At 40.3% G+C, this 19,776-nt stretch overlaps 1 protein-coding gene across 1 annotated transcript in view; it reads right to left on the bottom strand.

The window, feature by feature from the left end:
• Nucleotides 1–19,776, bottom strand: part of LOC133549397 (insulin-like growth factor 1 receptor) — a 219,681-nt gene that overhangs the window by 22,901 nt on the left and 177,004 nt on the right. Inside the window, exons 11-16 of the mRNA XM_061894772.1 lie at nucleotides 8,532–8,815; nucleotides 8,307–8,449; nucleotides 5,955–6,120; nucleotides 5,782–5,884; nucleotides 2,033–2,103; nucleotides 1,720–1,949 (exon numbers count right to left, since the gene is read on the bottom strand). Of these exons, the coding sequence (XP_061750756.1) occupies nucleotides 1,720–1,949; nucleotides 2,033–2,103; nucleotides 5,782–5,884; nucleotides 5,955–6,120; nucleotides 8,307–8,449; nucleotides 8,532–8,815 (997 nt within the window). The remainder of the gene's footprint in view (nucleotides 1–1,719; nucleotides 1,950–2,032; nucleotides 2,104–5,781; nucleotides 5,885–5,954; nucleotides 6,121–8,306; nucleotides 8,450–8,531; nucleotides 8,816–19,776) is intronic.

Here is a 19,776-nt window from a genome sequence, read left to right as displayed (position 1 = left end):
AGCATGTTAGCATCGATTAGCTTGCAGTCATGTAGTGACCAAATATGTCTAAATATGACTACACACAAGTCAATAACGTCAACAAAACTCACCTTTGTGCATTCATGCACAACGTTAAAAGTTCGGTGGACAAAATGAGACAGAAAAAGAAGTTGCATAAAACACGTCTTAGAAAGTCGGAGAAAGTTGTACATGTAAACAAACAACGGTGAGTTCCAGGACCGCCAAAATTAGTAGGACAAAACGGCGATCGCCAAATACTCGAATCAGTGAAGCATGTTTATTAAAAACAGTGTGCTTTATAACAATTAGGGAGGTTTGTGTCATGTTTGTCCTCCGACAGAAACTATATTAAAAAATATATATATTTTTTATATTTTTTTCCCCTCATCTTTTTCCATTTTTCATACATTTTTGAAAAAGCTCCAGCGAGCCAGTAGGGCGGCGTTGAAGAGCCGCATGCTGCTCTAGAGCCGCGGGTTGCCGACCCCCGCACTAGGAGGATTTAGGTCAGGGGTGTCAAACTCAAATACAGAGTGGGCTAAAATTTTAAACTGAACAAAGCCGCGGGCCAAGGTTGAACAAATTAACCTTTTAATAAGGACCCAAACAAGTTTTGCATTAAATATTGAACAAGCGAGACTTATATAACTTTATAGTGACATGCAAAATCGAGTTTCAAATAATACTAATAATTTAAAAATAGCAATGGCATATCAAATCAAATTTGAATAGAAATTGAATGCCTATTTTCTATTTGCAGCCTTCTCAGGTAAATATCAAAATAACTTTTCCCACAGGCTAACAATAAATTTTTATATTGTAGCGTCCAGGAAGAGGTAGTGCTGCAAGGGGTTCTGTGTATTTGTTCTGTTGTGTTTATGCCGTGTTACAGTGCAGATGTTCTCCCGAGATTTGCTTGTCATTCTCATTTAGTGTTGGTCCACAGTGTGGCGCATATTTGTAACAGTCTTAAAGTTGTTTATACGGCCACCCTCAGTGTGACCTGTATGGCTGTTGACCAAGCTTGCATTGCATTAGCGTGTGTGTGTGTGTAAAAGCCACATATATCATGTGACTAGGCCAGCACGCTGTTTCTACGTAGGAAAAGCAGACGTGACGAAAGGTTTTAGAGGACGCTTCAGGCAGTGCCTTTAAGGCACGCCCCCAATATTGTTGTCCAGGTGGGAATCGGGAGAAATTTGGGAGAAATTTGGGAGAATGGTTGCACCCTATGATTATCGTGAGGGGCACTGAAATTTGGGAGTCTCCTTGAAAAATCGGGGGGCGGGGGGGTTAGCAAATGTGAGTATTAGCGGTGAATGCAGTGTTACAGCAACATTGCCGCTGTATAATACCGGCGGGCCAGCTCTAATGTTAATTTGATATTGCCTCAAGGGCCAAATGAAAAAACACGACAGGCCAAATTTGGCCCGCGGGCCAGAGTTTGACATCCATGGTTTAGGTGGTCCGTATTTACTTCTACTGGCGTCTCCAAGACTTCCTGTCTCAGTACAGTAAAGTCTGGTGGCAAATCATGCATGCTGATATACTAATAACAACAAGTCATTTATAATCTTCTCAAAAAAGTGTTTCGACATCCCATCATGGCTCTGGCGATTTAAAAGAGACTTTTTAACATGATATAATTGATTAACAAAGAATGGTGATGATTAGTAGTTGGCTGATCCTCACCTCAGGCTGTTAAACTCCACTTACCACATGGTGACAGTTGAATTCCTTCATGACCGACGCCTCGTTCAAAAACTCGATGCGCTCCCTCATGCTGGCCGACTCGTTGACCGTCTTGATGGCCACTCGCGTCTCGGGTTCGTCCTTCACTACTCCCTTGGCCAGGCCCTCGTACACCATGCCGAAAGAGCCCTGGCCCAGTTCCTTGTGCATGTTGATTTTCTCCCTTGCCACCTCCCACTCGTCCGGGACGTACACTGTCGCGTGAGGAGCCGGGTCAGCATGGGGATGCACGCAGGGCAACGACTACACGATGGATGTTGTGTGTGACGGGCCTTACTTTCCGCAGCACTGAAGTACTCTGGATTGACTGAAGCGTAAAGGAAGCCGTTCCCCAAGCGGTCGCTATTCCTGCGGACACAAACACAGCATGGTCAGGCTGCTGCTCCAAATGTGGAGGACACAGTGAAGAGCAATTCACTCTCCTAGAAAGACATTTTTGGACATCCATCGCTTTTAACAATTTTGGGAACCCTTTTGTGTTCCAGCATGACAGTGCACAAAACCAAAGCAGGGTCCAGTCATATATCCAAACCAGGGGTGCCCACACTTTTTCTGCAGGCGAGCTACTTTTCAATTGACTAAGTCGAGGGGATCTACTTCATTCACATGTATAATTTATATTTATTTATTTATGAAAGAGACCTTTTTGTAAACAAGTTGAATGATAAAACAAGCATGTTTAACACATATAGATTCCTTTCTTTCATGAAGACAAGAATATAAGTTGGTGGTTTACCTGATTCTGATGACTTGCATTGATTGGAATCAGACATTAGTGATAACGTCCACATTTTCAAATGGAGGAGAAAAAAAGTCATTTTTTCTGTCCAATGCCACATAAAAGTGGTTGGTTTATGGCATTGTATTTGTCCAGCTTCGATACTCAATTTTAAACACTTTACAAGAAATACATTGGCTTCAAACTTCGTAGCTTGCTAGCTTGTGTGCGCTAGATTTCTGAGACTCTTATTTTGTTAGCGCAGGCAAGATGAAGCAGGGCTTTTTATTGTGAAGATAGGAACTGTGCAGTCGGTCTCTTGAGATTTGACAGCAGGTACGGTGCGAGAGTCAGTTGAAATAAAAAGTTTTCTTCACCTTCTTGTCAGTCATTTTTTCTTAATAATGATCTGGCAGCAGCCAGCGTCATCTCACAAGACCCTCGGGTCCCGTGAACGTCAATCAAGTGACGAAAGTGATTTCTTGGTGAAGATCGATGATCGCTCATTTTTTAGGTCTTTTTTTTATTGTCTGGCTGGCGATCGATTGACACACCCTCCGTGATCGACCAGTAGCTCGCGATTGACGTAATGGGCACCCCTGATTACTGATACGGCTCTTCTGTGGCTTGTTGGAAAAATGTTTTGATTTATTTTGTAGCTCAGGAAGTGTTTTTATTCCGTGATGCTGCTTTTTGGTGGCATTCAGCAACAAGTGCTGTCGTACTTTTTACTTTATCAGTTGCAGCAAGTTACTTTCAATGATATCTAGGCCTTACATCGGGGCCAAATTAGGCCAATTTGGCCTCCAAAACAAATCATACTTTTTGCTGTTGTAACTTTTGAGCAAGGCACTCAACCCACAACTTTGGGGTATTGTTGCCCCACTCAAATATCTTAGCTTATTTAGCCTTTTTTGAGTAATACATAATGGATTTCATTGGACATACAGGGCCTGATCTACTAAATGTTTGCGTGTATTAAATCACGTGCAAACTTGACATCCCACGCAAAGCTTATTCACTAAGCTTGTTCACAAAGCATTGTGTTATTAAGGACTGCAATTCATTTAGCGTGTCTTTCCTCATTTTATTCTGATCATTAGAACGACCACAATAATGGGAAGATAAAATATAAATTAAAATATTAAGCACTCAATGTGTGATTTATCAAGACTAAAACCGTTCTGTAGCCACTGTTTTGTGTCCTACAAAGGATGTGCAAACTGGCAGAAATAGGTGTGAGAAAGGTGTTGCCGCTCCTTCCTGTGTATTCTTTGCAACATATATGGGCTGTGCAAAATAAAAAATATTAGACATACTGTCTATTTAGCAATATAATTTTAAAATTGTATGGCTGCGTGATGATTTACGGGGCTTATTAAGACAAATAAAATTGATTAGTTTAGGTGTCTGCTGCCGTTTTTTTTTAAACGACGTTTGTTTTTTCATACAAAAGAAGTATTATTAACATATCTCCTACATGGAAAAAAAAATACATATTGTGACATGCATATTCTTTCATCTGGAAAATTCCAATACAGGCTCGCACTTAGTGCTTGCATCTTCAATGGGGTAAAAAAGTGGGTTCCGTTGATAGATGCACTGCATAACTCCTACAGTGCCCCACAGGAAGGAGCATGATAGCAGGAATGGGCAGTAAATGAGTATTTCCATGGTGAAAGCTGCATAGTACACGCAAAAACCTAATTTTAATAGGGCTGTCTGCACCAGTTATCAATTGTGCACGCAAACTTAGTAGATCACACGCACCACACCCACTAATTGTACATTTTATAGTTTACACACGCTGGTTAGCGCGTAGTGTTTTGATTTTAGTAGATCAGGCCCATTATGTTGTCACTTGTAAATTAGACTGTTTAACAGCTCATTTAATTTGTATTTTAATATGATTAAAGCTGAGCAGGTAATATTCATTTATGCTGCTCATTTATAGACAGATAGGACTGTAGGTGGTGATGCAGCTAATGAAGCTAATGCAGGAACGGGAGCAGGAAGTTAAGCTGGAAAAAAAAAGCGCTCATAATATTTAAGCCGTTAAATGTAACAAGATCTTGTTAACCTGACACTTTTGGAATAAAAAACAACATCCTGTGTACAATCAATACAACTAAATCAAATCAAATTTTATTTGTGTGTGTATGTTTTCTTGTCTTCTATTTTTTTTTTTGTATAGCACTTTGTGTTTGCCACTTGCCTGTGTAGTGCAACTTAAGTTAAGTTAAGTTAAAGTATCAATGATTGTCACACACACTAGGTGTTGTCCTCTGCATTAGACCCATCCCCGTGATCACCACCTGGGTGGTGAGGGGAGCAGTGGGCAGCAGCGGTGCCACGCCCGGGAATCATTTGTGGTGATTTAACCCCCAATTCCAACCCTTGATGCTGAGTGCCAAGCAGGGAGGCAATGGGTCCCATTTTTTATAGTCTTTGGTATGACTTGGCCGGGATACAACTCTAACCACTAGGCCACTGAGTAGGTCAGTGCTATACAAGTGCTACACAGAAAAAAAAAAATAGAAGACAAGAAAACATAAATACACACATTCACACGTGCGCACACACACACAGACACAGACTATTGACACTGAGGTTTTGAAAAAAAACACCACCTTTGAGGCATCCACACTGGAGAATGACTAAAATTAAAGCCATCTAAAAAATAGTATAAAACATATGATAAAATATATGTTAAAATATATATATATATATATATATATATATATATATATATAAGATAAATAATACATTAACAAGGTAATAAAACATAACATTAAGATAATAATAGTAATAATTAAGATAGGAAACAACACAATACAATAATAAAAAAAACAAAAGAGTTTAAGATGACCAGTAAAAAGCCTGATTAAAATAGTGAGTCTTTTGCCTTTTTTTCTTACTGCATTTTAAATAAAATAAGCGAGTCAGTCAAACATTCAACCACTTTTGATGAATAGTTATTGATTTCAGATTGTAACCTTGTTTAAAATTTCACTTTTTGTAGCACTGGAATATGAATTTCACCTTAAAATGTACATTTCAAGCAAATCAAACACCTTCAGGGATGAACTAAAGCAGAGCTGTTGAGCGAGAACACTCACTCGGGTCCAACATCAGCGCTCTCTGACCTGGCAAATGCTCTACTGGATGATTGGATAGTAAAAACCCACAACCACATACTTGCAGAAAGCTATTATAGCTGCAACGGGGGCACCAGATCCTTCTTTCACCAACTGTACCACTTTAACAGAATAACATGTTATAGGAACTCAATGAAAGAAAGCACTTGCCTCTTTTTGTTGACAAAGCAGAGGATGGTGATGAAGCCAGCGATGAAGAGCGTCACAATGATGAGAATGATGACGATCATGTAGACAGCAACCCCATTGTCTTCTACAGGCGGAGAGATCACAGGGATCATTAGCACTGATGTTTGGGATTATTGTTACAGTGCAAGTATTACGATTTGGCGGAGGGACGTAGAAAGATACGCTCTCTGTCCAGGAGCCGTTCCCTGCGAGAGAAGTGGCACGGACGCAGGCGGAGTGGTTCCCAGCACCGAGGTTGGTGAGTCGGGCTCCTTTGTGCCTGTAGTACTGCTCACGGGACACACACTCGTGTTTCTCAGGCTGAAAGAGAGCAAATACATGCAAGGTTACACCCATAAGACAACAAATAAGGTTTTATTTGGAGCAGGTAAGCATTTAACAATGACAGGGTCTAACACAAGAGGGCGCTGTTTCTATTTGTTTTCACTGCTGCATGTTCCATCCATCTATTTCTACCGCTTATTCCCTTCCGGGGTCGCGGGCGCCTATCTCAGCTACAATCGGGCGGAAGGCGGGGTACACCCTGGACAAGTCGCCACCTCATCGCAGGGCCAACACAGATAGACAGACAACATTCACACTCACATTCACACACTAGGGCCAATTTAGTGTTGCCAATCAACCTATCCCCAGGTGCATGTCTTTGGAAGTGGGAGGAAGCAGGAGTACCCGGAGGGAACCCACGCATTCACGGGGAGAACATGCAAACTCCACACGGAAAGATCCTCAGCCTGGAATTGAATCCAGGACTGCAGGACCTTCGTATTGTGAGGCAGACGCACTAACCCCTCTTCCAACGTGAAGCCCAATAACAGACATATATTATTCAATTAAAATTACAGACCTCTGTCATCATTTTAAGTGGGAGAACTTGCACAATTGGTGGCTGACTAAATACTTTTTTTCCCCACTGTATATATATATATATACAAATATAAATATATACATACAAATATAATAATATATACATATATTAAACAGATATCTATATACATATATTTTGTAAAAAAAGAAGAGAGAAAATAAATAATTATTTGTTTCGCACTTTGAAATAATTTAAAGCATGTTATCCATCACATTGTATGCAAAAACAAATCTAATAATCAAATGCATAGATAATTATGTAATAACATTATGAGGTGAGTATACATTTTGTATTGATATATATATATTCACTGTTATAAGCGGCCCTCTGGACACGGTCATAACTGCAAAGTGGCCTTCGATGAAAACTAGTCAGACACCTCTGGTCTAACCTGTCACTGTGTGTCTGCTCTTAGACAGGTTGTACTGAAAAAAACATATTTAAAAGGTCCTAAAAAGGTTTCTTTATACTCTAGCTATTGACACATTTATTCATCGCAATCATGTTTGGAACAATTCAGCGGCAATAAACCAAGGACCGTGCTATATTTTTATCCTCAATGTTTAAACATTTACAAATGTAGCTAGTTACCAAGTTCCAGTGGAGAATCAGTGTGTTAGTAGCTGGTTTAGTCAAGTTTTATGATGATACTAAGATGATATAGAACAGTGGTTCTCAAATGGGTGTACGCGTACCCCTGGGGGTACTTGAAGGTATTCCAAGGGGTACGGGGGATTTTTTAAAAATATTCTAAAAATGGCAACAATTCAAAAATCCTTTATGAATATATTTATTGAATAATACTTCAACAAAATATGAATGTAAGTTCATAAACTGTGAAAAAAAAGGCAACAATGCAATATTCAGTGTTGACATCTAGATTTTTTTTGACATGTTCCATAAATATTGATGTTAAAGATTTCTTTTTTTGTGAAGAAATGTTCAGAATTAAGTTCATGAATCCTATCCCAGGCTTAGCAGAAGAACAAATATGTGGATTTGTTCCGGTAGATATGTGGGCGGGGGAGATAGGGAAGAAGACAGCGCGTCCGTAGGGTTTTTTAGATCAACTGGGCGATACGAATTGAATGTGTTGTTTTTTTAGGTTGGTCTCACCAAAGTTTTGGAATACATTGCAAAATACCTATTCTGTTCTGGGTTATCATTTAAAACCAGCTTATGTGTCATCAAAAGAACTTGGGATTGACCAGCAACTTAAATTCCCTCGGAGGGACATCTGGTCCAAGCGCAACAATCTCTATTAAAATCCGCAAAGAGGGCGCTTTAAGTTGATGATTACTTCTATGTGTATAAATTTTTATTTATTGTTGAATCACTTGTTTATTTTCAACAAGTTTTTTGTTATTTTTATATATTTTTTTCCAAATAGTTCAAGAAAGACCATTACAAATGAGCAATATTTTGCACTGTTATACAATTTAATAAATCAGAATCTGATGACATAGTGCTGTATTTTACTTCTCTATCTCTTTTTTTCAACCAAAAATGCTTTGCTCTGATTAGAGGGGTACTTGAATTAAAAACATTTTCACAGGGGGTACGTCACTGAAAAAAGGTTGAGAACCACTGATATAGAAGATGGAGGTATGATTTGTGTTACCTCAGCCCCCAAACGAAACTTGATCTCATACATCAGGATGAGCCCATTTGGAACGATGGGCTCAGGCCAATGCAGCACCACACAACCTTCCATCTTGTCGTTCCTCTCGGCGATCACTTTTCCAGGAATGTCATCTGCTTTATCTGGATGAATGCATACGCACCGTCAACATGACGGCGAGAACGTTACATCCCGATCCCCCCCGGGCGTCACCAAAATTCCTACCTGCGGGTTTGGTCCTGGCAAAGACGAAGGCGCCCGCGCTGCAGTGACCCACCTCCTCGTTACAGGCGTGGATGTCGATATGGTAGACAGTGAAGGGCCTCAAGTTGGGAATCTCCAAACTTTCCGCCGTGCTCTTGTCTTCCGAGAAGGGGTGTTCAACAAGAGGAGGAATTCCTGTCCTGTTGTCACCTGGGCCAAACGTGTTGTTGCCCCTCCAGCCTCCATCATGCAACAGGGTGCTGTTTGCCAAGCCAAAGACATCTCTACGGCGACGGTCTTGCGGCCTGGAACACAGAGTAACAATGCAATTAATGTCATTTAGAGTAAAACTGACAGGAAGAAACAGAAAATCATATTATAACTAATCACGGTTGGATGTTTTAACACCCTGCTTAGTAATATCCCACTGGACATGCTTGCATGAGTGTGAGTGCGTGCCATTGGTCCAGATGCTCTAAACTACTCCCCACGGAGCTGTGGAGCCGGATGAGCTCTGACGGATCACAGCGAGGCAGACAGATGATGGTGTGCTAAGAGAAAAGGGGTGGGAAAAAAAAATGAAGGCTATTGACTGATAATGACAAATTGGATGCGGCTGCACGGAAATCACAGTAAAGTGGAGCCAGGCCCGTAAGAGCGATGATGCCAGAAGCTGTCGTTACCGGGGGCAGACAGGTGCTGACGGCGCAAGAGAGCTGCAAGGCTAACAGAAACCTGTGAAAGCTGCGGGGTAGCTGGCTCACACTGGCATGCCATTGGCGGGGAAAGTCTGATTGTACAGTTGGAAATGTGACACGGATCCAAACAGTTGGTCTACTTACAGTAGGTAAGGTTGTATTTTTGCCTCATTGCTGTGAGAATCCTGCGTGCAACTGAAGCATTAAGGCAGTGGTTCTCAACCTTTTTTCAGTGATGTACCCCCTGTGAACATTTGTTTTGATTCAAGTACCCCCTAATCAGAGCAAAGCATTTTTGCTTGAAAAAAAGAGATAAAGAAGTAAAATACAGCACTATGTCATCAGTTTCTGATTTATTCAATTGTATAACAGTGCAAAATATTGCTTATTTATAGTGGTCTTTCTTGAACTATTTAGAAAAAAAGATATAACAAGAACTAAAAACTTGTTGAAAAATAAAGAAGTGATTCAATTATAAATAAAGATTTCTACACATAGAAGTAATCATCAACTTAAAGTGCCCTCTTTGGGGATTGTAATAGAGATCCATCTGGATTCATGAACTTCATTCTAAACATTTCTTCACAAAAAAAGAAATCTTTAACATCAATATTAATGGAACATGTCCACAAAAAATCTAGCTGTCAACACTGAATATTGCATTGTTGCATTTCTTTTCACAGTTTATGAACTTACATTCATATTTTGTTGAAGTATTATTCAATAAATATATTTATAAAGGATTTTTGAATTGTTGCTATGTTTAGAATATTTTTTAGATAATCTCACGTACCCCTGGGCATACCTTCAAGTACCCCCTGGGGTAAGCGTACCCCCATTTGAGAACCACTGCATTAAGGAGTAGGACTATCCAGGGCTAGCTGCAGTGTGTTCAAACAACCACTAGCAACATCTGTGTCATCTCTTTCTCTTTCGGATTTAGGTCAGTAGTGTATTCTTCGTTCACTCTTCTAGTGAAGGATGAGGCTAAAATGCAACCTTACCTACTATCAAAAATATGTTGTTTATTTGCACCTGCATGACAAAGAAATAATCCAAAATTGAAGGTTTATTTGTGCTGAGAGCTTTAATAAAAAAAATGTTGATATTCCGATAACTGTGATGTCACGATTGGTTGCAAGCTTTGCACCAACTCAATCATCAAGCTTATTTGTAGTGGACTCTAGGTAATGTTGCAATTTTCTACGCAAACACAGCAAGCATGCATGATAGAAAGCCCTCAAAAGTAAAGTTTTTCAAAATGCCTTAGCTTGATTCTTATTTACATTAGATATGCTTTATGGGAAGTCTGGGTTTTTCTCTGCTTAGGCTGCTGCCCCCACGACCCGACTTTGTATAAGCAAAAGAACACGGATCGTTGGACAACAACTACGATACACATTACAATACTTAAAGTATAAACACTTAGTACGGCTCAACAAAAGACAAGACTGGCGCATACAACTTAATGGCAAAGACTACTTCCTGACTACAGCAACACACCTAGGACAAACTGAAATGAAGACATACTTAAGAATGATACTAAAAAGTATAAGAAATTGAGATAAAACACCTGGACAGCACATCATTATTAAATCCGTGTTTATCGTTAAGTATAATGTATTTATATTAAACAAAAAAAACATTACCACATCAACACAAAAAGGTAACAAAAACTGGTGCCTTTGAGTATCAGTATCGATTCCCAGTTAGTACCGTATCGGTTCAAATGTGAAGGCTCCCCGTCCCTACATACCACTCAGTCAGCAACAGACGTGGGAGTTGATCGTGTTGTTGTTGTTCTTCAGTGATGAGACTAACAAAGAATGATGTTGCTGTTGAAATGTGACAGTGATGTTAGCACTGTAGCTCACAGTGACGCTAGTGTTGCTAACACTTCTTTCCTCTCCCTATCTGAATGATTTGTGGTAACTATTGCATTGGACAACAGCATGTAAATATGAAATGTGGATAAAGTGCACACGCTTGGTTTAAGACATCCGTGGACAAAACACGGATCATTGGCAATAAAGCTACAGACAAATAAAATAGATGTTATAACGTTGGAAAGCCTGTTTATTCCCTTACAAAATGATCCATCTGTGGGAAGGATGTGCTTTGTTTGAAATATTTGCTATGCTACTGCTGTTGTTACTGCTTTTTTGCTGTTCTTTGGTGAATTTGATAGATAAAGTCTTATGAGCAACAGCTGAGCCACAACCCTACAAGCCACAACAGCCTGGAAGTGTCTCTGCATGCTGGTCACACACTGCTGTGGGATGGCAGTCCGGTCCTTGAGCAACGTGGTTATGTTGGTCACTCTCGCACGAACAGTACTCCCAAGATGCTCCCACAAGTTCTTCGTTGGCTCGAGGTCACTCCGATCCATTCCGTTTACTTCCAAATTCTGAAGATAGTCTCTGATAAACACCACTCTGTGGGGGCGAGCTTTGTCATCTTGCGGGATAGAGTTTGGTGCCAGGTTTTGGAGTTACGGTTTTAGCCTCAGTGATCACAAGCCTTGTTTTTCAAGATATGGAGATCGTACTACACTCAGACACTGGAATGGCTGCACTTTAAGAAACAGCAGAATAAGATGTTTTTTAAATATTTGCCACCTTTTCATTTGGCAGAACACATAAAGGCATATTACTTACAGATAGGGCATCATTTAAAACACAATAAAACAGGCTTTCTGAAGGCATTCAGTTGACTGACAAGAAGATTCCTGATAAGATATTGATACAGTACTCAAGACAAAAGATGTATACTAGAATTAAATGTTCTTGCCAAGGATTAATAGCATCCTTTAAGTATGGAAAGAGAGGTGGCAACAGGAGCCACACTTAAAGGATTAGTGCATCCAAAGTGCATTAGCATTACGGAGGTTTTATCAGAACATGGCATAAAGTATATGGAAAAGAAAAAAAAGCTTACTGCTTGTCAAAGCCAAATATAAATTTGAATTAGTGTGTGTCGCAATTAGTGCTGGGTGATAAAACGATATCAATATAGTATATTGCGACAGTCACGTTATTACTATTAATAAAAATAGGGTTATCCGTTTGATCATTTTTAATAAATGTTTCGTCGTAAGAAATCGTAAGTTGCAAAGCAGGGACGGTTGCATAAACAAAGACAACCGCTTCTGCAAAGCAGGAAGTGATCACTGACAGCCAACCGGGTACCAGTATCAACTATCTATTTGGTTGTGCCATTTTGTTGTCTCGCTGTTGATTGTTTGCATAGTCTGAGAAGAGAATTAATAATGAGTACTGCAGAGAGCAAATACATTGAAAACAGGAAATGTCACCTTGAAAGTATGGCAGGTATTTTGTTTTTTTCCCCAAACGGACCACAGATACAAAGCTCTCGTCTCCACGAAGACCCCGTTTACACTGTTTACATTTTTTTTGCCATTCTAAATTCTCCTCCAAACCCCGGCCGAGTCATACCAAAGACTATGAAAATGGGACCCATTACTTCCCTGCTTGGCACTCAGCATCAAGGGTTGGAATTGGGGGTTAAATGACCAAAATTATTCCCGGGCGCGGCACAGCTGCTGCCCATTGCTCCCCTCACCTCCCAGGGGGTGACCAAAGGGATGGGTCAAATGCAGAGGAAAAATTTCACCGAGTAATACCAAAGACTATAAAAAAATGTAACTCATTGCCCCCCTGCTTGGCACTCAGCATCAGGGGTTGGAATTGGGGGTTAAATTACCAAATTTATTCCTGGGCGCGGAACCGCTGCTGCCCACTATTCCCTTCACCTCCCAGGGTGTGAACAAAGGGATGGGTCAAATGCAGAGGAAAAATTTCACCACACCTAGTGTGTGTGTGAGACAATCATTGGTATTTTAACTTTAACTTAACTTAACAAAGTGCTTCGAATCGGATTAGGAGGTAATCCAAATCCGATCTTTTCAAATGTGACTTCAGTCTAAACAGCAATGCGATCTATACGCCACTTTTTCGTCAGCTTTGGGTGAGCTAAGTCATTCGTGTGCACAGGGAAAGACGCAGCCCGCCAGTGGAAGTGGATATTTCATTACAACATCCAGTTTCGGTCAGCAAAGTCTTTTTTTCGGTTACCAAATTTTCCGTGCATTACTAGTCAATAGTGCACAATTATTAGGCTATATGTAATATATGAGTATACAGTTTGATTCTGAAGTAATAGTGTTACGTACATTAATTAAGTTGTTCACTTGAGTGAGTTAAAAAGTAGATCCACACTGATGTCCATGATGCTTCTACTTAACAGCCCTAAAAATATTAGAACCCTCCCAAATATTTTACACTGTATATATCCATTCATACATTATATTACTTTATTTTCACATAAAAAACACTTGTTTTTATATTACCGACTTCCTTGCTTATCTTTGGAATCTGGACAACTTCCCTTATTTTTTTTTACTTTATCCAACTGCACTTGCAAGTGACGTCGAGGCCACTTTGAGGCCACATTGGGGCCTATGCGCGTTTATACTGGAGTCAGATAAAGATAATTTTTTACTTGCAGTGTAAAACAGTCAGTTGGGGAAAAAATCTGATTAAAAAAAAAAAACCTGATTTGGTGTAAACTAGTCTAAGATTGGGGGCAGCACGGTGAAAAAGGGGTTAGTGTGTCTGCCTCACAATACGAAGGTCCTGAGTAGTTCTGGGTTCAATCCCGGGCTCGGGATATTTCTGTGTGGAGTTTGCATGTCCTCTCTGTGAGTGCGTGTGTTCCCTGCGGGTACTCCGGCTTTCTCCCACCTTCAAAGACATGCACCTGGGGATAGGTTGATTGACAACACTAAATTGGCCCTAGTGTGTGAATGTTGTCTGTCTATCTGTGTTGGCCCTGAGTTGAGGTGGTGACTTGTCCAGGGTGTACGCCGCTTTCCGCCCGACTGTAGCTGAGATAGGCACCAGCGCCCCGTGCGACCCCAAAGGGAATAAGCAGTGGAAAATGGATGGATGAATGTTTGAGTGCTTGTGTTGATATTTCCTTTCCTTTCTGCCTTGATAGCTGAGGGGATTATAATCAGAGGACAGCTACATTTTAAATAAAAACGTTTACATATAATGTATTTTTCTTGCCTTATTTTTTATAGGTCCTAAAAAATATCAATAATTATCAATACCGACCAATACTAGTGTTGTAACGATACCAATATTTTGTGACCTGTATCCATACTAAAATTATTTTGGTACTTTTCTAAATAAAGGGGATCACAAAAAATGGCATTATTGGCTTTATTTTAACAATAAATCCTAGGGTACATTAAACATATGTTTTTTATTGCAGTCAAGTCAATTAATAGTGAACATACAAAACAACTTGTCTTTTAGTAGTAAGTAAGCAAACAAATACTCCTAATTAGTCTGCTGACGTATGCAGTAACATATTGTGTCATTTATCATTCTATTATTTTGTCTACATTATTAAGGACAAGTGCTAGAAATTGTATTATTAATCTACTTGTTCATTTACTGTTAATATCTGCCTAATTTCTCTTTTAACATGTTCTATCTACACTTCTGTTGAATTGTAACAATCACTTATTCTTCTGTTGTTTGATACTTTACATTAGTTTTGGATGATAACACAAAATTTGGGTATCGATCCGATACCAAGTAGTTACAGGATCATACATTGGTCATATTCAAAGTCCTCATGTGTCCAGGGACTTATTTCCTAAGTTTATAAACATTGTATTGCCCCTACCTCTGGGTTGATACTGCAGGCGACTGTGTTGACCAGTTTGACGCGTGTAAATGATAGAATGTCCAGTACTGTAGAACTGTGATTGGATATGACAATCCGTTTATTTTTAAGCAAACAAATTAAATCAAATGTATCCTATACAACAAAAGTATGCTGACTTTGGCATACAGCATTGTCACAAAAACTCACGTCAGTCACGGCTTCACACGACACGTGGCTCAAACACGTTCCTAAACACGACACGTTCTTTGACACGGTCGAAAACTGTTTGTCTTCCAATCGCCCTGCCCCTGCTCACACCTGAACCCAATTTGAGGAGGTTAACATAGTAACCACACCATAGCAACCGTGCCATCCCTATCAACACTTCCTGTGGCTTCAACAGGAAGTGGGCGGAACAATCCACCAAAAAAGAAAATTCTCTCTGGGCTGAGGCCAGCAATCAATTAAAGAAAAGAAAATAAACAATATAAACAAATAAGGACATTTGGCCCCAACAAACATAATATACATTTTTTTTTAAAACGAAAGAATATGTGATGCCAAAAAATATAGACGTAATCATAGTAGTATCGACTTGATACGCTACTGTAGTTGGTATCATTACAGTGAATGTCAGGTGTAGATCCACCAATGGCGTTTGTTTACATTTTAATGCCGGTGAGCTATGGTGTGTAGTGAAACATGTTTAGCTATTCCGCGTCCAGCAGGGATGATAACTGTAAGAAAAATACTTTATAGGTCGCCATGGAGGCGAAGATGAGTGATTTAGACGAAGCTAAAACACTGCCGACTGGGGCTGGATTTTAGCCGCTAACTAGCTAGCCGTGTTTTAAAGCACCGCTTCCTGAGGGCATTTCAGTGTTATAACTTCACCTTTATCCTTAGTTTTTAAGCCAAAATGCGTCCCCTTTCCCTTTTCTGTCCACACACTGTGTCTGCTTGTAAGTACTCAGTGATTGTGTGCTGCCGAACATGCTCGTCTGCTCGTAAACCAGCAATAGTAATAATAATAATAATAATAACTTAGATTTATATCGCGCTTTTCTAAACACTCAAAGCGCTCACAGAGAAGTGGGACTCAACATTCATTCACACCTGGTGGTGGTAAGCTACATCAATAGCCACAGCTGCCCTGGGGTAGACTGACGGAAGCGTGGCTGCCAGTTTGCGCCTACGACCCCTCGGACCACCACCTACCATTCATTCGTCATTCATTCACCAGTGTGAGCGGCACCGGGGGTAAAGGGTGAAGTGTCCTGCCCAAGGACACAACGGCAGCGATTTTTTGGGATGTCAATAGGTGGGAATCGAACATGCAACCCTCAGGTTTTCTGGCCGGCCGCTCTACCCACTACGCCAGGGGTAGGGAACCTATGGCTCTAGAGCCAGATGTGGCTCTTTTGATGACTGCATCTGGCTCTCAGATAAATCTTAGCTGACATTGCTTAACACGGTAAGTAATGAATAATTCTGCTGGTAATCACAGTGTCAAAAATAACGTTCAAAATATGAAACATTCTCATGCATTTTAATTCATCCATCTGGTTTCTACCGCAACTGTTCAAGAAGCCGCATTAATGGTAAGAAGTATTTTATTTATTGTTGGTTAGCCTCAGAATAACACTGTTAATAAAAAGAATATGAGACTTATTGTAACCACCCGGGCACGTGGTGATGCGGGGCTCGTTCTCCCAGGAATGCAGACGGGCTTCGGACACAGCGTGCAGGGAGGAAAAATGAACAGAACAAAGAAAAACGTGCTCATAGCACTTAAGGCAAACAACTAAAATAGCTAGCATGGGAGCTAGAAAATAAAGAGCCTAGCGTGGAAACTAGCAGGTAGCGAGCAGGACCCAGAATGTTGTTACTTGTTTTACGAAGACAAACTAGGAAGCCAGACAGACTGAAGGGAGAAGGCAGGCTTAAATAATGTCAGTGATTACAAAACACAGGTGTGCATCCGGAACAAGCGGCCGGTGAAAATAATAGGTAACTATGGTAACCAACTGAGAGGTGCACAAACAGGAACCGAATGAGTCCAAAACAAACAGAAAACACAAAAGACTCAAAAATCTAATCATAATATGATCCGGGCAGCAGATCATAGCACTTATAACAATCTAAAAATGTTGGTTTTACTTAAAAATGCACACATTTAGTTGTATTCAGTCTTAAAAAAATATTAGGTGGCTCTCACGGAAATAATTCTTAAAATATTTGGCTTGTATGGCTCTCTCAGCCAGAAAGGTTCCCGACTCCTGCACTGCGCCATGCCACCCCACGTGACTTCGGCGCAGGCGCAGGGGGGTGCAGGACCGGTACGTTTCAGAGACGGTTTAGTACCAAAAAAGATTCATTGGTATCGCGGTACTATACTAACCCTAACCAATACAAAAAAATGTTTAGTCATGTATAACAGTCTCTATAATCGCTTTCCCCTTAAATAGCTCTTTCTGTATCTAAGCAGGTGTGTCGACTCATTACATCTATGTTTGTTTGTGAAACTGGTTCATAAAAAGTGTATGGGAATAGTAGCAAGTTTCCCGAGATGAAAGCTTGAAGTGTTTGAGGAGACATAATTCCCCACCCCGGACCATCCGTCTGTCCCAAAAAGGCAGACTGATGCCTGGGAAAGAGCAGTCACACACACACATGTTAACATTCCTCCCAGGCAGTTAGAAGTGGTGTGGTACAATCCCGAGAGCCAAGCAGCGAAGAAATGGCACCAAAAATATAACGTTCACTTTTGTGTGCAGATGCATGAATCGAAGTCTGTTTTTAGGAATGTTGTGACCTAAAAGTGTCGGGTTAAACAGGGCAGTGCCAACGTCATGAGCAGGTCCTCAGCTGACTGAAGCGTGACCTTATAACTAAGTGAGTTACTGCAGCCGGTGTCGTGACCCGGCCTGCTAAAAAAAGAGCTATTTTTACATAACGGGATCCTTAGATGAAAGCCGTTATGACACCTTGCATCGAGTGGGGACACATTGTGAGCTCTCGACCTTAGAAGCCAAAGTTTTCCCCCACCTGTTTGTCTTTTCTTACTTTCTGTTTGTCTTCAAGAGTTCACTAGACAGTGCGAGCTCAGGGGCTCTTCCCTCATTCTTCTACATTCCAGATGTACATTTCCAGGCAGCGTCTCCCCAGGAGGGGAAACATAGGACTCACTGCCAACTGAACAGACATGTGAAGTTGAGAGCTTTTTAAGACACCAAAGTCATCGCTAAAACAGAGATGCATGGTCGCAGACGGCCATAATGCTTCCACCGGCAGACATCGTGGTGTTGTTTATGATACAGTACCTCCATCGCTGTGTGTCCAGTATCATCACAATTAAAACTTGACTTCCATACTTGTAAGCGCCATTAATGTAATCCTCGCAAATAATCTTTTTTTAAACTCCACAGCCATTCTCTTCTTCTTTCCATGCTGGTCTGTTGTCGTTTTGGGACTCATATTGACTTAGCAAAATGGACAAAGCTTGTCAAAGGGGGAAAAACATACACAAAAGACACACAGGCTGGAGTGCTGAGAAGTGACTAGGAGAGTCCTGTGCAGCAAAAGTGACGAAGAGGGGCTCCATCGCCGCAACAATGGTGCGCCTGGCTTTTTGGCTGCATGCGTGACACAAAATGAGTGACTGAATGAAGCGTTCGCATACAGAGGCATATTTGGCGTGATCTAAAAGGTTGTAAATACAAAAAATTGCAAATAGAGGTGTTCGTAAACTAGGGTTGTACGTTATACCGGTATGAGTATAGTACAGCAATACTAATGAATCATATTCGGTACTATACCGCCTCTAAAAAGTACCGGTCTACCACTTGTCCTTAATAATTTTGAGAAAATAATAGAATGGAAAATGACACCACATATTACTGCATACATCAGCAGCTAAATTAGGAGCCTTTGTTTGTTTACTTACTAAAAAAAAACAAGTTGTTGTGTATGTTCACTATTATATTTAAGGACAAACTAGCAATAAGAAACATATGTTTAATGTAACGTAAGATTTTGTTAAAATAAAGTCAATAATGCAATTTTTTGTGGTCCTCTTTATTTAGAAAAGTACCGGAAAGTATCGTAATAATTTTGGTACCAATACCGGTACCAACATATTAGTATCAGGACAACACTATCACAAACCAATAAAGCTGTTCAACGAAGCAATCAAACTCCAATAATAAGGTCCGCTCAAATGACATAATTAAAGGTCCAAGATTATGCAAAATTGTGGCCACAGAGTTTATGGTCACCAAATGTAATAAAAATATTTCACCTCCCCTTGCTTATTTGCTCGCTTTTCAAAAAATGGATGCTCGTTTTTGAAGTTTTCATGACATCCTGAAGAAATCCCCTGTGAGATAAACCTGCCCTTATGTATGCAGACCTTAAAAAAGACAGCTTTATAAACAAGCAAGCTTCGCTACACGTTCTAAAACAACTAGCATCGTTGAAAACTGCAAGTTAAACCACTTTTTTCCTCGAATAGACAAACCATAGCATGATGTTGCTGTTAGAATGTGACTGTAATGTTAGCAGTGTAGCTCAAATAGCTATGCTAATGTTGCTAACATTTGTGTTCTCCTCCACATTGTTAATGTTTTATTTAATATACCCTCTGTTGTCAGCAGTTACAAAGACATAAAAAAAACTATAGCAAAAAAAGAGTAGAGAGTGGTGTTGGCTCTCTTGGCTGCTTTGTTGGGTCTGCTCCTGTCTCTGGCCATGCTCCCTCCACCCCAGCCGACGATGGCGTGGAACACTGCAGAGGCCAGCACAGTGTATATGTTTTTTTTACTTTTTATTCATAGCTGTATGTAAAAGTGTCTGGTTGTATCCGCTGC

The sequence above is a fragment of the Nerophis ophidion genome, linkage group LG03 (genome assembly GCF_033978795.1).
Source record: "Nerophis ophidion isolate RoL-2023_Sa linkage group LG03, RoL_Noph_v1.0, whole genome shotgun sequence".
Taxonomy (NCBI): Eukaryota; Metazoa; Chordata; class Actinopteri; order Syngnathiformes; family Syngnathidae; genus Nerophis; species Nerophis ophidion.
Note: the sequence above shows the minus strand (reverse complement) of the source record. Positions and strands in the feature narration are given on the sequence as shown.